The sequence below is a fragment of the Haematobia irritans genome, chromosome 5 (assembly GCF_050003625.1).
Source record: "Haematobia irritans isolate KBUSLIRL chromosome 5, ASM5000362v1, whole genome shotgun sequence".
Lineage (NCBI taxonomy): Eukaryota > Metazoa > Arthropoda > Insecta > Diptera > Muscidae > Haematobia > Haematobia irritans.
In genome coordinates this window covers 140,150,051-140,173,599 of record NC_134401.1, presented here as the reverse complement: position 1 = coordinate 140,173,599, position 23,549 = coordinate 140,150,051, and the positions used below count along the sequence as shown (strand labels likewise).

Here is a 23,549-nt window from a genome sequence, read left to right as displayed (position 1 = left end):
ATACTAAATAGACAAAGATCTGTATATATAGTAGTTATTGTCATCACATTCACATCATAGAAAAGAAAACTGCACAATGAAAGTAAATGAGTTGATTTTTCCATTTATTTTTAATAGAAACCCTTCAAGGCCAATGTATTTTATTTAGCACCAAACTTAGTAAATAATTTATCATTTATTATTTTTACATATTAAGCCTAGTACTAAGATCACATTTTCGCACGAAAAACTGTTATACTCCATATAAAAACGTTAGCGCGGAATAAATGCGAAATCTTTGTTTTGAGGATTTTCAAACACATATTTATACAACCCTGGATTTTTCGTACGAAAAAATAGGCAGGTATATATTTTCGCATAAATAAGTTAACATCCCTGGGTTTGACACCCTATTTGCGGAGATAGATGAAGATATTGGATTTTTGCAGAAACGAAATTAGTACTAAGCATTACGCAAATGATTCAAATTCAGTTTTGCACATCAGCTGATTGTTTTTTTTCACGATGATCCTTGTCCCATTGATCTCAGCGTCGTCGCCATTTTTATAGTTTTGGAAGCTTTTACTGTCCTTGAATATATATCCATATTTTTCCCGCGTCAAATTAAAGATTTTTCCTTGATTTTCCGACATAGAATTGCGTCAGAAATAAAAATATTTTAAACCGAAAACATTAAAATTTATTTTTTGCACATCAGCTGATTGTTTTCTAGTGATATCGGCCTTTTATTACCGAGTATTGTAATTGGTACAAGAAGTAATCGTCGTCTCGCCGTCGCCACAGGAATACCAAATGAATGACGAGACGACTTAAAAGCGACAGCGATGGCGACTTCAGGCATAAGGGTGATTTATTTCTCCAGAAATAATAAATATTTTAATTGCATAGAAAAATTTGTCAAACTTTTTAATTCTATAGAATGTTTTGTTAAATTTTTAATTCTATAAATAATTTTCAACAAATGAAGTACTTATACTTTTTACTCTACATAAACTTTCTATAAATTTATAAAATTATTTTTATATATATTTTTTTTATTTTTTAAACTTACATTTTTTTGGCCGCTAAAATAAATAACGTTATTCCTGCCAGCATTTTTTGAATTTGACGGTACTTCTTGTAATCTCCACCACATCGAAAACAGTCGTATACCATATCTAAATTTCATGGGAAAAATCGACGTCGCTATTGAGAAGTTATACCACTCCAAGTTACTAAATTAAAGGGTAGTTAAAGTATCTTTACTGTACCTCTATTTTGAAACAATTAAGTAAACCCAATAAAGATCTTTAAAACGTAGATAGAATATTTCTTTTAGATTCGTGCAATTATTAATTCTCATTTTTTTTTAAAGAACAAATGTCACAATTCACTTAGAATTAAAGGGATGTTAGAGTATCTTTACTGCACACCTATTTTGAAACAATTAAGTGGACCCAATAAAAATCTTTAAAACAGAGAAATACTTCATAAAAACATTCCTTTTAGATTCGTATATTCGCATATCACTTAGAATCTTCATATAGGAACAAAATCCACAACAGCTCTTTTCATTTTCGTAGTGAATCTGATGTACGGGCGTTTGACAGCCATGCCACAAATGCTGATTAATAGAAGCAGCCTGTTTGAAGAAATATCTACAAAATAGTACGGGTATTCTATTCCAATTGTGATGAAAAATGTACCAAAAAAAATAGTACATTTCCCATCACAGTTGACGATTGTTATAGTGTCTCATAAGAGACTGTGAAAGAGAGGGCAGTAAACACGAACTTTGAAATACTGGCAGGGATAAAATGATTAATTTTTATTTTAGTATAACTTGATGGGGATTGATCCAAAGTAACAATTTAAACATTAATATTCTTCAAAATAAATCATAGAAGAAAAGTAATAGCCCATTCACATTAGGCTCGAAATCTATTAAAAATGAATTTGAAGCCCCTTTTTTATAAGGCAAATGATCGTTGAAATTTAAATAAAGTGGATTTTAAAAGTGTAATGTGTTTGAGGTATAAATGACAAAAAAAATATATATTTTGGGCCAACTAATACAGGCCTTAAAGAAAATTTTAATATTTCTATCACTTGGCAACTCTTGACTAATTACTGTTTTCAAATGTTTTTGCAAAGAGATGCATTTAATTAACAGACAACTGCATATAAAAGCAAACCGGATAAATAAATTATAATGTCATCGTTATTTATATGTATATATGTATTTATATGTATGTACATGTATTCATAAGTATGTATATATATACGTATGAATGAAGTCTCAAAGGGAATACTTTATAGTCCACATTATAAGCACTTTAAATTTACAAATTGCATTCACAAATCCAATTCTAAAATAATTGTTGTTTTAAATGCACGTGGTAAACTGTACAAAAACATGTCGCAATCTAGTTTATCTAATAAAATTGACTTAATTACTGTTTTATATTAAATAAGAAGTAAAATTAAGTAACACCAAAGCATTTCTAGAACTGGGTAAAAGTAAATATAAGCAGTCAGCTGAATTGTACAAATTACAAAAAAATCATAAAGTTATTTTTAATGCATTATTTTTTAATTATAAATAAAAAAAGTTTTAATTATAAATAAAGTTTTTAAGCAAGTGTTTTTCAACCGGAAACATAATCGTCTTTCACCACGACTTAGCGAGTATTTCGTAAGCATGCCGATAATACCGTAATACGTTCTTATGAAAGAAAACTACATATAGACAAAGCCCGAATCGTATTAAACGGGCATACAAAACTGAAACATCTATAAAATTGAGTTTTTTCAATAACATTTTAATTTCCATATAAACATTTTTTTTTATAAATTAAATTTTTAAATTTATTTTATTGTAATTTATGTAGACTAATTATTGAATTTCTCTTTACAGAGCAACAGCTCCATTGGTCACTGCAGCAACAACAGCAAACGCAGTAAACGATAACAACTCCATCCCACCATCGCCCAGTGAAAGCACAAAATCATTCAACATGAATAAGCTCTGCCGTCAAGTGTCAATTGAGTCACCTGGTCCACAGGTGAAAAATTGTGTCTTCAATTTTTTTGTACCCATTGAGGATACCCCAGTTCATGGAGCACGCATTAAAATTGTATGTGCTGGTGCCTGTTACAGGCGTCGTGACCGTTCAGCCTCCATTACAAGTATGTCTTCGGTTTCATCGGATTTAAGTGATTATTGTCCATCGGTAACTTCACAAACATCTCCCGCTCATGCTGGTATTCGTGAGGGATCATTATTCCCCGGCTTCGAGGTTGCCGGAGTTATTGAATCGCTTGGCAGTGAAGTGACCGAAGAAAATAATTCGGGTTTACGTATTGGCCAACGTGTCATTGTCTATCCATTTGAAGAGGCTCCACCTGGCTATGCCGAATTGCTTGTCGTTCCCGATTTAAAGTATATAGTACCCATTCCAGACTCCTTGCCTATAAGTGTGGCAGCCATGTTGCCGACTGGGGCCCTTTTAGCTATGAATGCTGTATTTAAAGCTCAAGCAGTGGTTACAGAGATGTTAAAGAATCGCCCTGCCGAGGAAGCTAATAAGAAGTGCAAGGTTTTAATTGTGGGCACTGGTGGTCTGGCATTGTGGGCCGTTCGTATTGCCTCGTATCATTTTGCCTCAACAGGAGCCAATAATTATATAGATGTTACGGTGGCCAGTCTTCGCGATGAGGGCTTCCGTCTGGCCACAGAGATTAAAAAGTAAGTTCCATGAATATTGTGTTGTTTCACTCTAACTTAAATTACAAAAGAAGTCGACTCAAAATCTGCAATATAGTAACCAGTACGTAAAAATCCTCAAATTTTTAAATTTTCTCTTATTTGAATTATAAAAGAAGTGGACTTAAAGTCTGCAAACCAGTAAAATAGGGCTCAGAAGCTATAGTGTTAATTTTGATTTGATGTCGATAATGCAGCTTTCATGAGCTTGTAACCATAGTTTACAACTTAAAGCCTGATTTGCACTTATGGCGAAATTTCTATTATGCGCTTTACAGACTATCAGTTATTCCGGACAACAGTGCTCGTGTCGAACATTCCCCATACATTGTGCACATTATAAGTTAAGTCCGCAGGCATAATCGATACTGCTGCATGTTTATGGGATCGATAATAAATTTACCGAGTATTTAGTCATCGCCGACAAGTCGTATCGATCCGAAACACTGTAAGATTCTTTACAAACACCGACATTCCGTCCGCAATAACTGATAGTCTGTAAAGCGCATTAACCACATGAAACGTCATTAGAAAAATTTGGGGCTATTCCATTTCCATTTTCGCCATAAGAAACAGTTGTCAAAACTGCTGTACCGGCATGTAAGGAGAATTATTGCAAGATCCCTCCGTGAAATTCCCTCTCGTGGAAATTCCTTCAGTATACAGTTTTGACATGTATTTCTTATGGATATCGAAATCATATGCTACCGAAAATTCAATGAAACGGTAACTCTAACTAAATTTATTTTCTTTCTTTTTGTATAATTACAGTGTAAGTGTTGTCCAGTGGAACGAATGTCTCTATGAACCACAGTTAATCGAACGCACAAAAAATGTATGCGGTGGTCCCGTTGATGTTGTTATTGATTTTGGTACAACTTCACGCAGTCTTCACCGTTCTATGCATTGCCTGAACAAAGGTGGTGTTGTCTTAATTAGCGATGAAGTGGCCGAAAAATTAATGCCAAAATTCTCACGGCTCTCGATTGAGTATCAACAACAGATAATACCAATTTCAACCGGTACGGTGGAACAATTACGAGAGCTTGTCGATTTGGTTGCAGATAAGAAAATTGAACCACCACCACATTCGGTATTCCCCTGCGAACAAGCTGCTGAAGTCATACAAAAACTATGCAATTCAGAGATTCCAGGACGTGCTATTTTACGTTTCCATGATGTGGAATAGATATGAGATTATAATAAGTATATTTTACAATGAAAAACAAATATCTTTTAAAAGTATTGTCAGGTATAAGAACAAAAATTTTTAATATTGCAACTTATATAAAAAAAACACAGACACAAAAACAAAAACAAAATTATCATGGAGACTAAAGAGAATCCTTCATAAACTCACCACATACACACGCATTCATATAATCATATATTTGTCGTCAACTGTTTGTCAAAAGAATTTTTTTTTACCATTAACTTGGTATTTTTACAAAATGTATTCAAATCTAATATTAGATTTTAATTTCCTTTTTAAGTATTCATTTATTGTACAATACCAAACCAAAGTAAAGCAATTTAGCATTACTTGTTTACATTGTATTTTTCATTGTTAAAGTTAACTTCATAATTAATAATTATGGATTGATTATACTATCACAGTTCCAAAGAATCGATTATTTCGATATTCATGTGTTTTACGACAAATTATCAAAAATTAAGAACAAATCCCATATAGGACTCAAAAAACAAAAATCTTTGTATCATTATATGAATGTCTATTCTATCGCTGTTGATTTTTGATGTATGTAAGTGTGGTACGCAATGGAAAAATATGAACTATAATAATTGCAGAGATCCTCATTCTGTTGATAGTTTTATTTTTTTATATTTTAAGACTTATGTACTTGATTCAATAGTTAGTTATTGTAGCCATATTTTCGTTAAACAAAATCAAACGATATAAAACTATATTTGCAAATTGCTGAATGTTACTTAATATATCAATAAGTTCTTAAAAGAAATAATAATGATTCAACGAAAACATGGCTAATTGATCAGGTTTGATAAATGCATTGATCATATTAAATATCGTCGAATTTTATAGCTTATCAGTATGGCAATTGGCAAAGTATCGATCGCAAATGATGAGTAAAATCGAATATATTAAGATGGGTATAAAGTTTATGATATACAGTGAAAATCTTCCTTATTGCGATTAGTTTTCTTTTTTATTATTATTTTTTTTATGATTTGCATTATTCTCTTCCCTGTTATGGTTTATTAAAGAAAATATAAATTTTTCGCCTTTTAAATATTGATTTTCATGAACTTTGTAACCACCTTTACATAGTTCTTGTTAATGTTAACAAACATCCTAAACAAAAAATAAGTTGATCAGTCTGTCTAAAAAGTTTCGTATGCCCATCTTGTTAAATTTTTGCTACCCATAAAAAAGGTATACTTTGCTATAACATTAAAAATATATTAAACGCATTGTTACCGATTGTTTAAAATTTTTCCCTATAACTGTTGTATCGGCTTAAGTCCAGTTCGTTCTTATATTTCTGCTCAACAATCGATGATAATGCTCACGAAATTTTCATTAGCAATTTCTTATGGGAAACGGAAATTTCGTAAAAGATACATACCAGACTTTAAGTATAAAATATCATAAATGCAATATGAAGTATTTAGTTTAATGGTTTAAGTTAATTTGTCTTTTTCTTTAACAAACAAGTATTGAATCTATGGTAAACAAACGATAATTTCCAAATTTATTACAACAAATCTAAAACAATCGTTTTCGTTCGATATGATTTTTTTATTATAATCATTGTTTTTTTTTACATATCATTGGATCCAAACCAATATTTTCAGATGTGAGAAACTAAACTCTCAAGTATATTTTATTAAGATACCTTTTATTGGAAACATTATTGGCTTTTTTGGTTAATTTTTGTTTTCCCCAACGATAATCCACCAGTGTTTTTATTCATATTAAATTATTATTAATATTTAATTTAGTTATTTTTTATATAAATATATTCATATATGACTAGTAGTATAGACATACTGAAATATTTAACTTTTTTTGTAGCAAACAACCTCCGAAAAAATTATGTTAAAATAAGAAAAAAATATATATGATATATATGGATCTTTATATCATCTCTTCTATTGCTTACTTAAAATGTTATATTTCACTATGCTTAGAGAGATCTACACTGATTGTGATCGACATAAAACCAAAACTAAAATACAAAAAAAAAAATAAAAACATTGACAACAAAAACATTTACAAAACTGATACAAAATATTAACAATAAGATAAGTTACAAACAATAATAAAAATATATAAAATAATTAAATGTTTTTTTTCGTTTTTTTTTTATAGAAAAAATTATAGAGAATTTCAAGATTTCGTTTCTCATATAAAATTTTGAAATATTTTAGAAAAAGTAACCGCAAAAATAAAGTGGCTTTCAACTCCAAAACCTAACATAGAATCGGTCTTAAGACCGGTGATTCATAGAACGGTCATTAATATTGTAGTAATGTAGTTGAAGCCTAGTATTTTATACCGTTGGAAGAATATTGTGGGGATAATGTTATCGACAGTTAATTGAGTATCAATTAACTACACTTTCATAACAGGCTTTAGGTTATGTGGCAGCCCGATGTATCAGGCTCACTTAGACCATTCAGTCCATTGTGATACCACAGTGGTGAACTTCTCTCTTATCACTGAGTGCTGCCCGATTCCATGTTAAGCTCAATGACAAGGGACCTCCTTTTTATAGCCGAGTCCGAACGGCGTTCCACATTCCAGTGAAACCACTTAGAGAAGCTTTGAAACACTCAGAAATGTCACCAGCATTACTGAGGTGGGATAATCCACCGCTGAAAAACTTTTTGGTGTTCGGTCATAGCAGGAATCGAACCCACGACCTTGTGTATGCAAGGCGGGCATGCTAACCATTGCACCACGGTGGCTTTAGCCGTTATAAATAAGCATTCCCATATAAAGGCCGGTATTTCCTACACTACCCATAAGAAATGCATCGACATTTTTGCTACAAAAAAAATCGGGAAACGTTATTATCGGTTGTTTACATTTCGCCCATAAGAAACGTATGGTAAAACTGTATTATTGGCATGCAACTGGAATTTTCGCAAGAGTTGTTAAATGTATTGCTATATATTTGCTAATGAAAGTTCCATGCGGCGTTATTATCGATTGTTTACTGTGTTATTGGCATGGTAACGAAATTTCCGCTAGATGTGAATACTGGACTTAACGGTGGCCACTATGTTCGATTTTCCAACATATTAGAAGTACAAACATTTATATACTAACTGTTATATTTTAATAAAATCTTGTCAAATAATGGATGTAAAATAACCAGGGAATTGGTTGCGAAACATTTCATATTTCCAAATTCATTCATTCAGAAAAGTAACTATGGAAACAAGCTGAATATTGTGTAAATCATAACGTTGTGATGTAAGAAAAATGTTCAACGCTTTTCACCTTTTTTCGAACGGCCCCAAGCCCACTTTATTTTTTCCTCCGATCATAGCTGTGCGCGTGAGTGAAAGTCGCCACCGAAAATTATTTCTCTTTCTTCTAATTGAAACTATTAGCATTAAGAGCAACAGTAGCTAAAATCGTCAATTGCTGGCCAATTGTTATTTGAGCAGTTTTTTTGTGATTTCATCCATTTTAGTTTGTTCTATGCTTTGGTACATTAGCTGGTATCCAGGTCAAAAACCTCTGCAACTAGGTTGGAGTGTGTCCAGAGTGATCTGGTGGTGAGTCGGGTAGGTTTAGCTGGGCAAGCAAAAAGGTGACGCGTATCTGGGGCCCTTGGTTGCATATGTCAGTCATGCTTCTATCAATTACTGATAGGTAGGAATTGAGGCGGTTGCACTTGCTTGGTCTTAGTTGGGCCTCCGCGGGAAGCCTCTTTCCTCCGGTGCTATGGGTGGAAATGGGATTAGCCTTGTGGCTTCTCACCGCTTCAGCTAAAGTGTCCTCATAAATCTTTGTATGCTGCTTGGTCTAGAAGGTGAAGATCAACCATGTTATGTCTATCCATAAGATGGTGTTTTGGATGGTTACTGCGATAACAACCCAGCAGATACAACTTTGAGAACATGGAATTTTGCCTTCGCACAGGGGTGATGAGAAAAGAAAGATCTAAAAAACATTGTTATTACGCTTAAATTTGTTGATAAATTGATGATTATGTCGACAAACATAATTTAAGGCGTGGGAATATAGGGGATTTACATTAGGACATTATTGGACCAACAAAAATTATAGTCTGAATGGCGCCTATTCCTTAGGCGCCGCTATATTGCTCTTGCGTATATGATCTTTGAATTCAAGTATATTTCAAACGATAGGTTTTTCTACATTTCGTTTTCCCGCAACCTGACCTGTTAACAATACGTGGTGATTTCCTCGGAATTAACGACTGAAGAAGAAGCATTGCAATGAAAACAAATAGCATCCTGGTCCATAGCAGTTATTCGTAGGTGAATTAATTTTAATTTTCAATAATGCCACCAAAAGCCAATCCAATATGTGTCGATTGTAAAAAGACAGAATCTTTACTTTGGCGTTCAGTAGAAAATGGGCAGTTATGCGTTGAATGTTTCGAAATACGTGAGACCGCAGCCAAGGAAAAAGCTGAAGAAAATAAGGAGACAAGCACTGAGAGTACAATTACCGATGACAAAAACAAGAAACTTCCCAAAGATGTCAAAGAAGAAAAACGTGATGCGAATCTGGTTATAAGTGAGGATAAATGTTCACGTCTAAGAAAAAGCACGAGAGCAACACGTTTTAAAGCAAAAGTCCTAAATACCAACAACTCCAGCAATGCTAATGGTGAAAAGAGCAATACAGGTGGTGGAAACTCAAAGACCCAAACAAAGGGAAGAAATAGGAGAAGCCTATTCAAAAGAGTTCCATTTAAAACACCTCAAGCACAGGCCACCACACATTGTGTTGAAAGTATATTCCATAAGGTGAATAATTGATTATGTAAATACGACAGCCCAATCAATATATGAATAATGTTTTTCTTATTTAGGGTTCATATCTGCAAGTTGGAGATATTGTATCATTGGTCGATGGGGAAGATAATGTTTACTATGCCCAAATTCGTGGTTTACTAATCGATAATTACTCAGAAAAATCTGCTTTCCTTACATGGTTAATACCGACACGAGAAAGTCCAGATCCCAAGGATGGATTTGACCCAGCTACATATTTAATAGGTAAAATAGATTCGTAGAGAACGTTCGTAATGGGTTAAATATTTAAATACTGTGAAACCTCTCAGAAGTGGACAGCCAACCTAAACTAACAGGGTCGCCTTAATTTTGTCCATATCCAACAATGTAGAAAGTTGTCCACTTTTGAGAGAGTCCAAGGATGAGAGGCTGAGCATATAATTTGTATTTATTTCAACTTTGTCTTTTCAAAATAGCTTTTAAATATATTGGACTGCAATTGCTTCAATTATAGAAATCGTTTAACCCCTTAAATTTTTAGTAATTCTATAATTTAATTTTGTACGTTATATTAATTTACATAAGACTTTCTCGTAGTTTTTGAATTGTCTAATTCAAATTAATTTTTTATAATCGTAAACTTTTTTAACATAAAAATTTGTCTATCCATATTAATATGACAAGTTTATTTAATTTTCTATTTAGGTCCCGATGAAGAGCTTTCACGAAAATTATCATTTCTGGAATTTGTTATGCATGCTCCCAGTAACTACTATCTTGATCGAACAAATCCTTTCCCCTTACCAGATAGCATGGAGTATGATACTAAACCAGGCGGCTATATATGGACATCATTACCAGATTTTCAAAGAAATAAAACTATAGAGGCTTAAATGAATTGTTTTAATTGTATTTTTAATTCTAATAAACGTATAAAAAAGTATGTATATTGGAATATACATATTTACTTATTTGCCATAAGAGCTGTCCGTTAATAAGATTTAATTTAAAGTAATTTTCGCAGGAAAATTGCAACTTCTCTCCAAAGAATGCTGCTTACAGGGTTATCACTCATTTGCGGCAAATTTGAAGAGTGTTTCATAAATGAAATGGAATTGCGATATATGTGCAAATATTATCGATACAAATATGTATTTTGGAGCAATATGTTACATGATCGCATTAACTGTTCAAATTTTGGGGATAGGCAACCACCACCCAGGAATTTAAGGGTTGGTCTTCACCTCCTAGAGCTCGGAATTTAGCGTTTTAAAAATGAGCCTTTTGATTAGGCAGCATAAGAGATATGTGTGGATAGGATACTGAAATGGTGAGAGGATACAATGTTAATCCTGCTCTCAGAGCCCGGCCACCGCCTGAAAGAGACTTCTCACGGAAGACCAGTGTAGGTGTGGCCCAAAAAGTCCGGGCAAGTTCAGCCACTACAATTCCTACATATGTGTGATTGGTAGCAGCGTAGCTAACGAGTGTCTTGTCTGCAGCCAAAGGCCACATGATAACCGTCACTTCTTCGCTTGTCCAGCCAAATCACCAGCAGATCACTCTGAACGCATCCCGTCTTATTTCAGAGTACCTAGATGCTGATGTACAAGCGTAAAACAATAACGAATGATAATGCAACATACAGTTACAATAACAACAACATGTATATTGAGGCTACATCAATTTAGACCAAAATATTAAAGAGGACTTAATAATCCTAAATACGGTTGATATATGTTATGTATGTTTGTCCATGACGTCTAGAACTAATGTTTATGGTAAACCGATTTTCAAGCAGATCCACTTTGTGCTTTAAGTATATATAGAATGATAGGTTAAATGTAATGCTTAAAAGAAAAATATATTTAAATGCAAATCAAAAAATAGCTACGGTCAGGCGGAAGGAATCATTTGCCTTCCGCAATACAAGAGATACCAATATCCAAAGCATAGGTAGTGTCTATTCAACTTACTTCGATGAGAATTGCATGTATTATTCGCTAAAGAACCCCATTTCAAAGATGATTTTCCCCAAAACTGGAATATACATCTTCAAAGAAAAATTATTACTTACATCAACAAAAGAAGAAATGTATGTATGAAATATTAATATTAGTCTTTTTTTTGACAACTCGACAATACAGAACAAGTAAAAATATTATCAAATTAAGTGCAGTACAAATAACAGGAATACATAAAATCATCGTATACAAAATTACAGCTAGTTAAAATTTATAAATAAAATCTAAAACAAATATTTCAGTGCTCGTTCAAATTTATATCCAAATGAGATTCTGTCTTAGTTTGGCGCGCTTTACGACTGCGTCCCCGCGAATTTGCTCGTGGACGCTGTTGTTGATGTTCTTCTTCTTCAATATGGATATCGTTCGCCACAACTTTTGTGGTTTTACGTTTTGTACTTTTTCTTCCGTTTGCAGAGGTCGATGGTTGTGGATCATCTAATTCTTCAATTAACATAGTTGAACTAGCTACTGGTCTCATAGGAGCGGAGGATCTCCCTACAATTTCACCATGACCATTTGCCAATAAACCTACCAAACCATTAGGTATATTCTTGTGAATTATATTCATAGCACCTCTTCCAAGATACATTATAGCTTCGCTGGCATAATGAAATGCAATGTCTTGTCCTTGGGTTTTCATCTGCACCAATGCACGATCAATGCGAGACTCATGCTTCTTTAGGAAAGGATTTAAACATGTGCGATATATAACTGGACTCCCATTGCCAATAGTTGGCAAGAGCCATAAAATTAACAGAATTTTTATCTCATAGTAGAAGGGAAACCACTTGAGAAAAATATCTGTTACAGTTTCAATGGCTGTAAATAGGGCTAGTGATATCCAGTATGTCATCCATTTCATATATTCATCCACAGACTTAGAGCGAACGGTTTTGAAGGAATAGTAGGCAGGATATAAAGTACCAAAAGTGAGAATGGTCAATCGAGAGAGCAGACAGCTAATCATTGTTAATTCCACAAACAAAATTCTTTGATTTAAATTTTTAGAAAAAATGCTCTACTGGCTTAGAATTCCATTGAATGTGTTTGAAGCTACGAACGATGGGAAAATGACATTTCAAGGTCCTGCCATTTTTATTTTAATGTTGCTATGGTGAGGATAAATAAGAAATCAACTCTGCTAACGTAGATCCTTATTATGGGGTATCCAAACCATGCAAAATTAAGGACTGTTCAGATTGTCAATATCAAGGTGGTGCGGATAGGCTACCATATGAAATATATGGCAATTTATAGCAGTGCAAATTCCATGAAGTGACAAAGCTAAACCTCTGATAGCTAGTTCGTGTGAGACTGCATTGCCGACTTGTAAACAGTATTGTTCTATCCATAAGAAGTGTATAGTGTTTCTGCTAAACAATCGATAATAGTTTTCGAGACACTGTTATCGATTGTTTACATTTTCACTCCGATATACATCTAACTGCCTTATGCGCTTTACAGACTATCAGTTATTCCGGACGGAATGTCGGTGTTTATAAAGAATCTTACAGTGTGTCGGATCGATACGACTTGTCGGCGATGACTAAATAATCGGTAAATGTGTTATCGATCCCATAAACATGCAGCAGTACCGATTATGCCTTCGGACTTAACTTATAATGTGCACAATATATGGGATATGTTCGACACGAGCACTGTCGTCCGGAATAACTGATAGTCTGTAAAGCGCATTACTGACACGTTAACGAAGTATTTGCGAGAAGTTAAACCGAGCTTAAAACCCGCTATGCCAATAACATAGTTTCCCCATGTATGGAAGCAATATGTAAGCAATCGATAATAACGTCTTATGCTACAGGTCTTAAGTGTATTAGCAAACTGATGTAAAAACAGGTTATCCGCTGCTGTAAACAATAGACCAAGTCACCTCTTGAAAATTTCTCTTGACTCTTGACTTCTTAGTCATGCATTTTGTTAGATGTTCATTTCCAGCTATATGGGTAATATGGACCACTTCACGGAATGATCATTAGCAATGGGTACTTGGCCGTAAATGAATTGTTTTCCGCAATTTGCGCATTTCCGAACTCTGCATTTATATTCATTCAAATCTCTCATATGTTTCGACCCGCCCCGCATTCCAAATCAACACAAATATTTTTTTAATACCGCCTGTTGTTGTTGGTCACGTTTTTAGTTCTGATAATACCTTATAACAATATATTTGCAATATTTGCCAGATTTGTAAAGATGTCTAAAGTCTCTGATAAACTTTTCAAAGTATTTGTTTATGGTACCCTTAAGCGGAATGAACCAAATCATCATTGGTTAACACGACAGGAAAATGGTTATGCTCGTTTCGTTGCTGAAGGAAGTACAAATGAAAAGTTTCCACTTGTTGTAGGAACTCGTTACAACATTCCATTTCTATTAGACAAACGTGGATTGGGTAATAATATCCAGGGTGAAATATACGAAGTAGATGAAAAAATGTTTGGAAATCTGGATATCTTGGAAGATTATCCAAATTATTATGATCGAGAAATTCAAAAGATTACAACTGCTACAAATGAGTATACAAATATATTGTTCATAGTATATAATAACCCAGAATTTATGTTATTCTTTGTAGATCTGTTCCCTGTTGGCTGTACCTGATACGCAATTTTCCAGCTAAACTTTTGGAGAAGCCTCATTTATCAGCTTATCACAATACCAAAGAACAGCCGTATAGAGAAAGGTCGGAAAGAGATCCAAATGTTAAAGCTATTGATGATTTACATTATTGATATGGTATAGATTTTGAAAAATTCTAGTTTTTAATGATTGCATAGCATAAAGATAAAAATTGAATGATTTTTGAGATTATCATATGAACTAAAGATAGACTTTGTGTCGTGGTATGACACACTTGAGCTTTATTACTAATATCAGCTAATATATAGTTATGAATTAAAGGATTATCCTAGAATATCCCTAAAAAAGCCTCCAGTGGGCCCATATGTAACTTATTTGAAGACAATCAGGGTTTTAACTCTAGCTCTGGCACTATTAACAAATGTAAATATTTTATAATGTAGAAAAAATTGGTGCAAGAGCTACACTCATAGAAAAAAGTCTGCTAAAAACAGCAGTCGATGTCTGCTGTTATATTTTTGTACTTTAGGGCCCAATGAACAAAATTTTTAGGTCATAAATTTTCCCCAAAGCATATTTAAGTAGTTTTTGGTATATTTTTGCACTGTAATATACTTACAAGCTCCTAAATACGATCAGCAAACATTTTGTTTGTTGTCATGCCTCAATTCGATAAATATTCAGATTTTTGTCAAATACTATAGATATTCATAAAATATTGTTTTAATTATGTTAGGATAGCTCCTAATTTGACATTTTTATTTGTCTTAGCTAAAATAAAACATGTTTTAGTTTTATCGAGCTTCAAAAATAGCAGGAAATGTTTGCTATTTCAGCAAACAGTGACTGCTGTCCCTTTTTCAGCAGACTTTCTGCTGTTTTAGCATACTTTTCTGCTGTCCGTACTAACAAATTTCTTTGGGTGTAGGTTAAGACATTTTGCTTATCTTCGAACACTAGAAAATGTCTCAAAATAGGCATAAAGTCAAAACATGAATAAAATTATAATCTGAAAATAATTAATTACTTGCGAGAGGCATGGGAAGTTATATTAGGTCAAATACTCTAACAACCATTTTCTTATCTTCCTCGTAATATATGTTTGTAACCATCAAACATAACATGCCTGCAACAAAAAAATAAAACTAGACGAGGATACGTAAATCTGAAGGACTAGAGTACATGAGATGCATCTGACCTCGGACCCTGTAGACTCTGGGTAAGCATAATGGATAGGTTTTTATGTGGATGGGTTAAACTATACGTGCAATAACAACTAAAGGCTGATCGGAGTATATGGGGTGCATACGACCTCAGATTCTGTAGACGCTCTGGTTTTTATATGGCTTGGTATGAGCTATGTATGCATATCTCTTCAAGGAAATCATATCAAATGTGCAGTTTCAGGCGCTTGCAAATTAATAATGGGTCAATATAGGCTAACTCGGCCTATACGACCATATTTGTCTGAAAAACTCCGTATTTTGAACTTCAGATATATGGTATATAAAAAAGTCGGGGAAGGAAGTCAACCCATGAGATCTGTTTATATGGGAGCTATATAAGAAATAGCTCAAGTTGTAATGGCTTTAGTTAGTCTTGGAATCTATCCCTTATGAATAATATATATACCCAAATATATTTAAAATTTCAAACGGATTGGCCATACAGTGAAACCTGCCTGAAGTGGACACCTATGGACGTCTAAATTTTGTCCATATTAGGTAGTTGTTAATTTGATTGTGTTAATATAGCCAACATTTCACGACGACTGTCCATTTTCGAAGTGTTCAAGTTTCAAGAGTTTAAATGTATATGGAGGGTTCACTGTATGTAGACAACTTGCTAGGAAGTATTCTATGCATGCCAAACTTTAATGTCGATACTATTTAGATGAATTTCTTCTATGTAGTCACTTTTTGCCAAGTTAGCGAATTCCTTTTTTTCTTAAAAAAAAAATTCTTTAAGAAACAGCAACGAATAATTGAATTGTGATCCATATGTTTACTTCGAGTAATCTAAAATGTCTATTATGGTTTTCAGTTATTTGGACAGCGACAAAGATGACATGTATGAAGATGAAGAAGCCCCATCGAAGTGAATAAATCATACATATATTCCCAACATTAGCTAGTTAAAAAGTGACAGGGGAAGTCCCAGCGAAACAAGTAAACAAATACATAAATTTATAGTAGCTCAATTTCAATTTTATATGATAAAGGAATTTGCGTACATTTTTTATAACTGCATATGATTCTGTTTACATTTAAATAAATATCGTGTTTTTTTTTTTGCTTAACAAGCTGTTTTTTATTTATATTCTTCTTTCTGTTTATGTTTCCAAGATTTCTTTATTTACCCGTTTCTCTTCGCTAATAGAGTTTTAACGTTAATGTTTTTCTTTATAGTGATTACAAAAAATATTTTATATAAAAAAGAGGGAGTGTCGCGGGTTCGACAAATACAAAATAAAAAAACAAAATGTATCTCAGTAGTATATCAAAGGACGCAAAGCAGAGAAAACACTTTACAACCCCTTAATGTGTGAAAACAAAAGGCGGGTGGATTGCGTTATAACAAAATAAAATTTCTTTGTTGACTGCGAGAAAATGTTTTCTCGTAAAAATGGCAAAAAAATAAACACCAAAGTATAATAAATTGGAAGATAAGTTACTATAAACATATTGAGTCAGTGAACTCAATTTACAGAGGATTTGCAAGAGGTGACATTTCCAAGGGGGGAAATTAAACAACTCCAACATACAGCAGCAACTTCTAAACCAAAGAAATACATACAAATTGATTTTTTAAGAGTTAGATTAGATTGTTCCAAGATACGATGACAAACTCTTCCTATATTTGTTTTGATATATAATTTGTGTGTGGTTTTGTTTTCTTTTTGCGTTTGTATGTTTTTTTAATGATCTTAGCTTTCTGCCTCGTCCAGCGATTGGAAACGATTAGTGGCCGCTGTGGGAGCCGTTGTTGTTTCTTTGACTCTTTGCACTCGCCCTCCGTGACGCACTTCCTCAAATGCGGGTTCATTTTTCTTTTTACGTTGTTCTTCGGGCCGAGCAGCACCCAATGTTGGGAAGTAATCAGCATTTGTAATATCAGGAGCGGTTTTTGAGCGAACTTTTGGTTTTATACCAGTACTTTGCTGTTAATGAAAAAGAGGAATACATTAGTAAATGTTTTCGAAGGACTTGTACATTGCTAATATTACCGATGCCATTCTAAGGGCTGGAGAAACATAGACTTTTGAAACAGGTTTTGGCGGCATATCCATGGGGATCTGTGTCACTTCTTCGGCGGGAATGACTTTCTTCCAAACACCGCTGGACCCCACTCTATCGGAATCGCCATTCCCATTACCATCGCTATCACCATCTTCATCCTGACCTTCTGATCCGCTCAAGTCGTCATCATCGTTTAATGTCAACTGGCCGATTTTCAAGCCAGAATAGTCTTTGCGCTGTTCTTCTTCAATCTCCTTCCATTCGTCATCTTGAGTCTATATCGAAAAATAAATAAATTAAAATTCTTTATGTTGTTTGTGGACCACAATTGGGTGGGATTTTTTGCCAGCGTGTCTTTGTAGCTGCCTCCATCATCACCCTTAGTCATTACTCACTTCTTGGACTATTTTCTCCTCAGCTCCTCCACTTTCTGCTGAGGGAGCTGTAATTGTCGTTGTGGTTTCAGGTTTTTTTGTTTTCACCACTTCCTTCTTAGAGGTTTCTTCCAGATTTTTGACCAAAATTTCGGCCGTCAAAAATTTTGGTTTTTTCGACTTTTTCTTGTCTTTCTTAGCGAAAAAATCATCTAAGTCGGCCATATCGAACACGTTGGTGTCTGTAAAATAGTAAACGGTTAATAATTCTTCGTAAGAATGTCGTAAAAGATATTTTTTTCTTTATTTTGGCTCAAGTGCAAAATATTAAAATATATTTAATAAAATAAAGCATGCATTCTTCACTCACATCACAACTTTTTTTCTTACTTACCTAGCGAGCTGAATGGTTGTAAAAGAACGTATTAGAACAGTGTTCCCAGGTTGCGATTTCTGGCTATAATTTTTGTTGAGAGAAAATAATAGCATGGTTTGGTACCATTTATTGTACGGTTTCGTAATAGAGTTGCCAAATTTCCAAAGCTAATTGGCATTTAATACGCCGTTCACACTATACTTTTGTTTTTGCATACAGCGTATGTGTCTGAAGTGCGCTGTTCTAGTGTAAAACAGAGTTTCCCAACGGTTGCCACTCGTGCCAAAATTAATCTACCTAAATTTGAAGAAAATTTTACCAAAAATCTAATAAATTTAAAAAACCTATTTTGTGGTTTTTGATTAAAATTTTAAAATTTAGAAGTTTATTTCAGTATTTGGAATATTTTTGAAATTTTAATTTTTTTTTATTTCTATAGTAAAGTTTTTCAAAATTTTATTTCTATAGAAATTTTTTCAAAATTTTATTTCCATAGAAACCTGAAGTACATATTAGCTGGAGAGGAATATTTTGCTAAATCTACCAAAAATATCAAGAATTCTATCAACTTTGACAACCGTGTTCCCAACTAAATTTGCTTTGTGTCCCCCACAGATTCCACTTAGGTTAGGTTAGGTGGCAGCCCGATGTATCAGGCTCATTTAGACTATTCAGTCCATTGTGATACCACATTGGTGAACATATTCCACTTAGTTAACCCAAAACAAGTTGTGTCTACCCAAACAAACTTAAACTATATCAACAACAACTAAAAATATGATTAACAATGATTAAAAACAATGGCAATGTTTATAAACAATTAAAAATAACAATGTTAATGAATACTAATATAAAAAAGTTTACCAATTAGATGGAAATTTGGGAATTTTTCTGTGCTTTTACTGATGGTTAGGTTAGGTATAGTGGCAGCCCGATATTTCAGCCCCAGTTAGACCATTCAGTCCATTGTAATACCACGGTGGTGAACTTCTCTCTTATCACTGTGTGCTTCCCGATTTTATGTTAAGCTCAATAACAAGGGACCTCCTTTTTATAGACGAATCGGAACGGCGTTCCACATTGCAGTGAAACCACTTACAGAAGCTTTGAAACACTCAGAAATGTCACTGAGGTAGGATAATCTACCACTGAAAACCTTTTTGGTGTTTCGTCGAAACAGGGTTTGAACCCACTACAAGGCGGGCATGCTAACCATTGCACCATCCGACCGCTTTGGGAAGCGACGGTGTAATATGTCTATGTTTGAAAAATCTTATATTGTGGCCAAACGCTAAGAGTCCATTACATTAATAAGCAGCAGTTCCGATTATGTCGTCGATCATAGATTATGTTGTCCAACATTAAATCATGAGCCTTATAGCTGCTGCTTGACGGCTTAGGCGAAAGAACTTTAAAAAAAATTATAATTATCCATTATAGCAAACCAAACCAGAGAATGAAGCTGACCCATTTTTGTCGGCGGCGGCTGACATTAAATTTTTGCATCCGGCGGCGGCGGCTTAACGGCTAAGCCGATATAAATAAGTCTCTTCGGCGGCGGACAATTATCCATTATAAAATCAATTTGAAGTTATTCGAATGGTAATAAGATTAGTTGTACAATTTTTGCAAAATTATTATAACACTTTGAAATAGATTGATTGGGGGTGAAAGGCTCAAAATTTTGACTAAAATTACTACAATTATTAATAAAGTTTTTTGATTTAAACTAATATTTTTGATTAATTGGCGGCTAAATTTGAGTCGAGATGAGCCGACATATTCGGCGGCGGCGTCGACTGGCAAAAAATGGCCGGCGGCGACTGAAATCGGCGGCGCGACTCGGCGGCTTCATTCTCTGAACCAAACTATCGCTTTGAGATTAATTGTACAAACAATCTTATAGGATCTACACATTACGCTCAAAATCTACATTTTCGAGATTTGAAATCTGCTTTTTATAAGGCAAATGACAGTTGAAATCTAGTACAAGTGGATTTTGGAAGTGTAATGTGAATGAGGTATTAAAATAAATTTACATTTCTTTTATTTCTGTTGAGTATGACTTTCGATCAATTATTAGAGAAACGCTGTATTGAATTAATTTGGATGGGCCATTCTTGTATTTTTATACGGGCATCCAGAGTTTTTATCCAGGCAGTATGCCTTGCCAATTTTTTTTTTAATTTGACGCCACTTCTTACACTCATAAAAAAAAGTCTGTTAAAAACAGCAGTCGATGTCTGCTGTTATATTTTTGTACTTCAGGGCCTAATGAACAACAATTTATAAAATTTTTAGGTTATACATTTTTCCCCAAAGCATATTTAATAACCAAAAGTAGTTTTTTTTTGTATATTTTTGCACTGTAATATACTCCCAACAAGCTCCTAAATACAATCAGCAAACATTTAGTTTTATGTTATGCCTCAATTCGATAAATATTCAGATTTTTGGTCAAATACTATAGATATTCATAAAATATTGTTTTAATTATGTTAGGATAGCTCCTACGTTTATATTTTTATTTGTTTTAGCCAAAATGAAACATGTTTTAGTGTAATAGAGCTTAAAAAAATAGCAGGAAATGTTTGCTATTTCAGCAAACAGTGACTGCTGTCCTTTTTTCAGCAGACTTTTCTGCTGTCCCCACTAACAAATTTCTTGGGGTGTAGAATCCCCACCAAGTGGAAGACAGTCTTATACCATATCTAAATCTCATTGGAAAAGTGGGGCCACTATTGAGAAGTTGTACCACGCCAAATTACTGAATGAAACGGACATAAGAATATACATACTAAACGTGTTTCACAAAATATCAAGACCCTTTAGACCATATGGTGTGCAAATCTAGCGAACATGTCAATATTCATAAGGAGTTATGTACAGGGATTTATAAAGCACCGGGCTTTATAAAATTGTAAACAGTCGATAACGACACTTCACACCTTCGATAGCTAAAATTGATGAAAATACTTAAATTTTGACGATCGCAAAGACCCTGAAAATTTGATCTCAGAATTTTTATATTAAACTAACTCTTTGTACATAAGCTTATATTTCAAGTTTTTTTCACTATTATACAATTGAAGATCAATATATTGGAAATAGATGCATATAAAATAAAAATTTTTATCTGGGTTAATGTAGGTAGGTCTGTCCGTCGCTCTATCACAAAATATATGTGTTGGACCCCTAACAACCATCATTTTGGTATAGTTTCTTTATTAGCAGAAGTGATTATAATTTGCAATGGCCTTTGATGAAATATTTTTAAACTAAACCGAAACTTAATTTGGCAAATTAGATAGAAATGCAAAAAAATTATCAACAATGGAGGAGTATGGGGAGAAGAAGCGACAGATTAATACTACCTTCCAAAGAGAACAAGACAATGGAATGGAAATTATCTGGCAATGTATTATGTTGGATGAGCATAATAAATACATAAACCTTTCAAATAATTTGCCAATCGATTAGTTAGTCCATTGGTCTGGTTGTTGTTATTCAATCAAACTAAAACTTGAAATTTTGCAAATTTTGTATTTCTCTTGTTTTTTTTTTTGTTTCTACTTTCTATCGTCAGCATAATAAGATGACACAAAAAATGTCTTCACACGCAATAGTCGCCAATCCATCGGATAAGTTATCAACTCAGCCATTCATGATTGCGAATTTGCAAATTTATTTTGGTGCAATTTTGGGTTCCTTGACTCAGTGACCGAAAGCAGTAAAGACATATGTGACATGGAATATTGACAATATTTCAAATATTGGAATTGGTAAAACAATGATAATTATCGTTATTTGATAAATAAATATATAAGTGGCTAGGTATAAGCCCAAAGACATGATTACAATACAGTGAAACTATTTTCTTGGGAAAAGTTTGAAAGTACAATATTAAAAGTCTTCCTTCTTATTCTTATTGGATCTACATATTTACTGAATAACATAATATATTTTTCAATTATAGACTTAGAATGGTTCATGGGGACCTGTCTATGGGGTGGTCCTTCTAAACTGTACCAGGATGTGTTCTTTGGAATAAGACCAATTCGTGTCCTAAAGTGGAAGTTCAACGCGTCAATGACAAACGCATGTTAGAGTGACCGGCCCCTTCCATAGGTTTTGGTCAGATCTGGGACTGGTCCATACACACCAGGGAATAGTCCTGTATCGGTCCTGGATTTGATCCATTTCCGGCAGGGAATTAACATAAATGTTCTATGTGCTGCTTTTGCGTAATTTTTTCCTTTCCTTTGAATTTCTGGAGGAAATGTAATTTTCATGTCGATAATACAGTTTCCGTTTGACTACTAGCAAATTGTTGGTAAGCATAAGAAATGCATTACCAGCACTGTTGCCACAGTTGGCAACAATGCTGGTAATGCATTACTATTTGGTAGACTGTTAGAATTCTTGATGTTTTGGTAGATTTTGCAAAATATATCTCTCCAATTAAGAGGTACATTCATTTTCTATAAAAATAAAATTTGACAAAATTTCTATAGGAATAAATGTTTAACAAAATTATGACAAGATTTTTGATTTTCTATAGAAATAAATTTTGACAAAATTATCTATAAATTTTTTTTATAGATTTTTATAGATTTTTACAAAATTCTACAGAAATAGAATCTCGACAAAATTTCTTATAAATTCAATATCTTTAATTATTTTGAATTTCGGTCGTATATCAAAGTCCATTGTAAGTTCTTCCTTTTTGTAGAAGTAGTAACTTTCCCTTGTTGGTGCAATCTAAAATCGTTAAAACATTTAAAATTCGTCACACTTACAATTCAAGGGATATTTATACATCCAAAAAATTGTCGCTAATAGGATTATAATCGAAAATATTGCAAATATAGAAATAAAGTGTTAAATTAACAAGTATTTATATACAGCAGTAAGTTCGGCCGGGCCGAATCTTACATACCCACCACCATGAACCAAATATTAGGGTTTCCTTTGAAATTTCAAGAGGGCTTGAGGACTTGAGGACACTTCCCGAAGATAAATTTAAAGATTTCACCTAGGAGGACTATATCAGATTCTGGATTTATAAGACCCATTTTTGTTTGAGTTTTAGAGGAATCGTTAACATCTCTTGTGAGTGTGCAAGAAAATTATAAAATAACGTCTTGATTTGAAATCTTATGTCAGTAGATTTTCACCCGAGAAGTAAAATCTGGAAATTTTACA

General features: G+C 33.5%; 5 protein-coding genes across 10 annotated transcripts in view; 3 read left to right on the top strand and 2 right to left on the bottom strand.

Moving 5' to 3' along the window:
• Drat (Death resistor Adh domain containing target) overlaps positions 1-7,071 on the top strand; it is a 43,638-nt gene extending 36,567 nt beyond the window's left edge. For 4 of the 5 annotated variants that reach the window (XM_075312914.1, XM_075312917.1, XM_075312916.1 and 1 more), the window contains exons 2-3: positions 2,897-3,727; positions 4,517-7,071. In XM_075312914.1, coding sequence (XP_075169029.1) covers positions 2,897-3,727; positions 4,517-4,934 — 1,249 coding nt within the window. In that variant the 3' untranslated portion in view covers positions 4,935-7,071. Of the gene's footprint in view, positions 1-2,478; positions 2,500-2,896; positions 3,728-4,516 lie in introns of those variants that run through there. The other variant, XM_075312918.1, reaches the window with a different exon arrangement.
• A 2,122-nt stretch (positions 7,072-9,193) lies between these two features.
• Positions 9,194-10,708, top strand: LOC142239040 (GATA zinc finger domain-containing protein 1). Its single transcript, XM_075310807.1, has 3 exons — positions 9,194-9,739; positions 9,805-9,991; positions 10,433-10,708. Exons 1-3 carry the CDS (start codon positions 9,269-9,271, stop codon positions 10,618-10,620), a joined length of 846 nt encoding a protein of 281 aa, XP_075166922.1. The 5' UTR covers positions 9,194-9,268; the 3' UTR covers positions 10,621-10,708.
• A 1,115-nt stretch (positions 10,709-11,823) lies between these two features.
• LOC142239041 (receptor expression-enhancing protein 1-like) lies at positions 11,824-12,876 on the bottom strand. The gene has a single exon (XM_075310808.1). It carries the CDS (start codon positions 12,719-12,721, stop codon positions 11,990-11,992), a length of 732 nt encoding a protein of 243 aa, XP_075166923.1. The 5' UTR covers positions 12,722-12,876; the 3' UTR covers positions 11,824-11,989.
• A 973-nt stretch (positions 12,877-13,849) lies between these two features.
• LOC142237620 (putative gamma-glutamylcyclotransferase CG2811) lies at positions 13,850-16,657 on the top strand. Of its 2 annotated transcripts, none has more exons than XM_075308990.1 (3): positions 13,850-14,291; positions 14,351-14,511; positions 16,399-16,657. In XM_075308990.1, the coding sequence occupies exons 1-2, from the start codon at positions 13,969-13,971 to the stop codon at positions 14,505-14,507; spliced, it is 480 nt and encodes a 159-aa protein (XP_075165105.1). In that variant the 5' UTR covers positions 13,850-13,968; the 3' UTR covers positions 14,508-14,511; positions 16,399-16,657. The 2 variants fall into 2 exon arrangements, with proteins under 2 accessions (XP_075165105.1, XP_075165104.1); XM_075308989.1 differs by having other exon boundaries at positions 13,851-14,291; positions 14,351-14,458.
• Positions 16,638-18,476, bottom strand: LOC142237619 (protein CDV3 homolog). Its single transcript, XM_075308988.1, has 4 exons — positions 18,363-18,476; positions 17,990-18,210; positions 17,582-17,869; positions 16,638-17,515 (listed from the first exon to the last, which is right to left on the bottom strand). The coding sequence occupies exons 2-4, from the start codon at positions 18,191-18,193 to the stop codon at positions 17,282-17,284; spliced, it is 726 nt and encodes a 241-aa protein (XP_075165103.1). The 5' UTR covers positions 18,194-18,210; positions 18,363-18,476; the 3' UTR covers positions 16,638-17,281.
• Between the last annotated feature and the right edge of the window lie 5,073 nt (positions 18,477-23,549).

What these genes read in the sequence shown, in the direction of transcription:
- LOC142239041 (XM_075310808.1), bottom strand. Translation starts at nt 12,721, where the DNA reads ATGATTAGCTGTCTGCTCTCTCGATTGACCATTCTCACTTTTGGTACT.
- LOC142237620 (XM_075308989.1), top strand. Translation starts at nt 13,969, where the DNA reads ATGTCTAAAGTCTCTGATAAACTTTTCAAAGTATTTGTTTATGGTACC. An exon ending in ATTACAACTGCTACAAATGA is followed by an intron (nt 14,292 to 14,350) that starts GTATACAAATAT and finishes TATTCTTTGTAG; the next exon opens with ATCTGTTCCCTGTTGGCTGT. An exon ending in GAACAGCCGTATAGAGAAAG is followed by an intron (nt 14,459 to 16,398) that starts GTCGGAAAGAGA and finishes TATGGTTTTCAG; the next exon opens with TTATTTGGACAGCGACAAAG.
- LOC142239040 (XM_075310807.1), top strand. Translation starts at nt 9,269, where the DNA reads ATGCCACCAAAAGCCAATCCAATATGTGTCGATTGTAAAAAGACAGAA. An exon ending in TTGAAAGTATATTCCATAAG is followed by an intron (nt 9,740 to 9,804) that starts GTGAATAATTGA and finishes TTTCTTATTTAG; the next exon opens with GGTTCATATCTGCAAGTTGG. An exon ending in CCCAGCTACATATTTAATAG is followed by an intron (nt 9,992 to 10,432) that starts GTAAAATAGATT and finishes TTTTCTATTTAG; the next exon opens with GTCCCGATGAAGAGCTTTCA.
- LOC142237619 (XM_075308988.1), bottom strand. Translation starts at nt 18,193, where the DNA reads ATGGCCGACTTAGATGATTTTTTCGCTAAGAAAGACAAGAAAAAGTCG. An exon ending in AGGAGAAAATAGTCCAAGAA is followed by an intron (nt 17,870 to 17,989) that starts GTGAGTAATGAC and finishes TTTTCGATATAG; the next exon opens with ACTCAAGATGACGAATGGAA. An exon ending in CAGCCCTTAGAATGGCATCG is followed by an intron (nt 17,516 to 17,581) that starts GTAATATTAGCA and finishes TTTCATTAACAG; the next exon opens with CAAAGTACTGGTATAAAACC.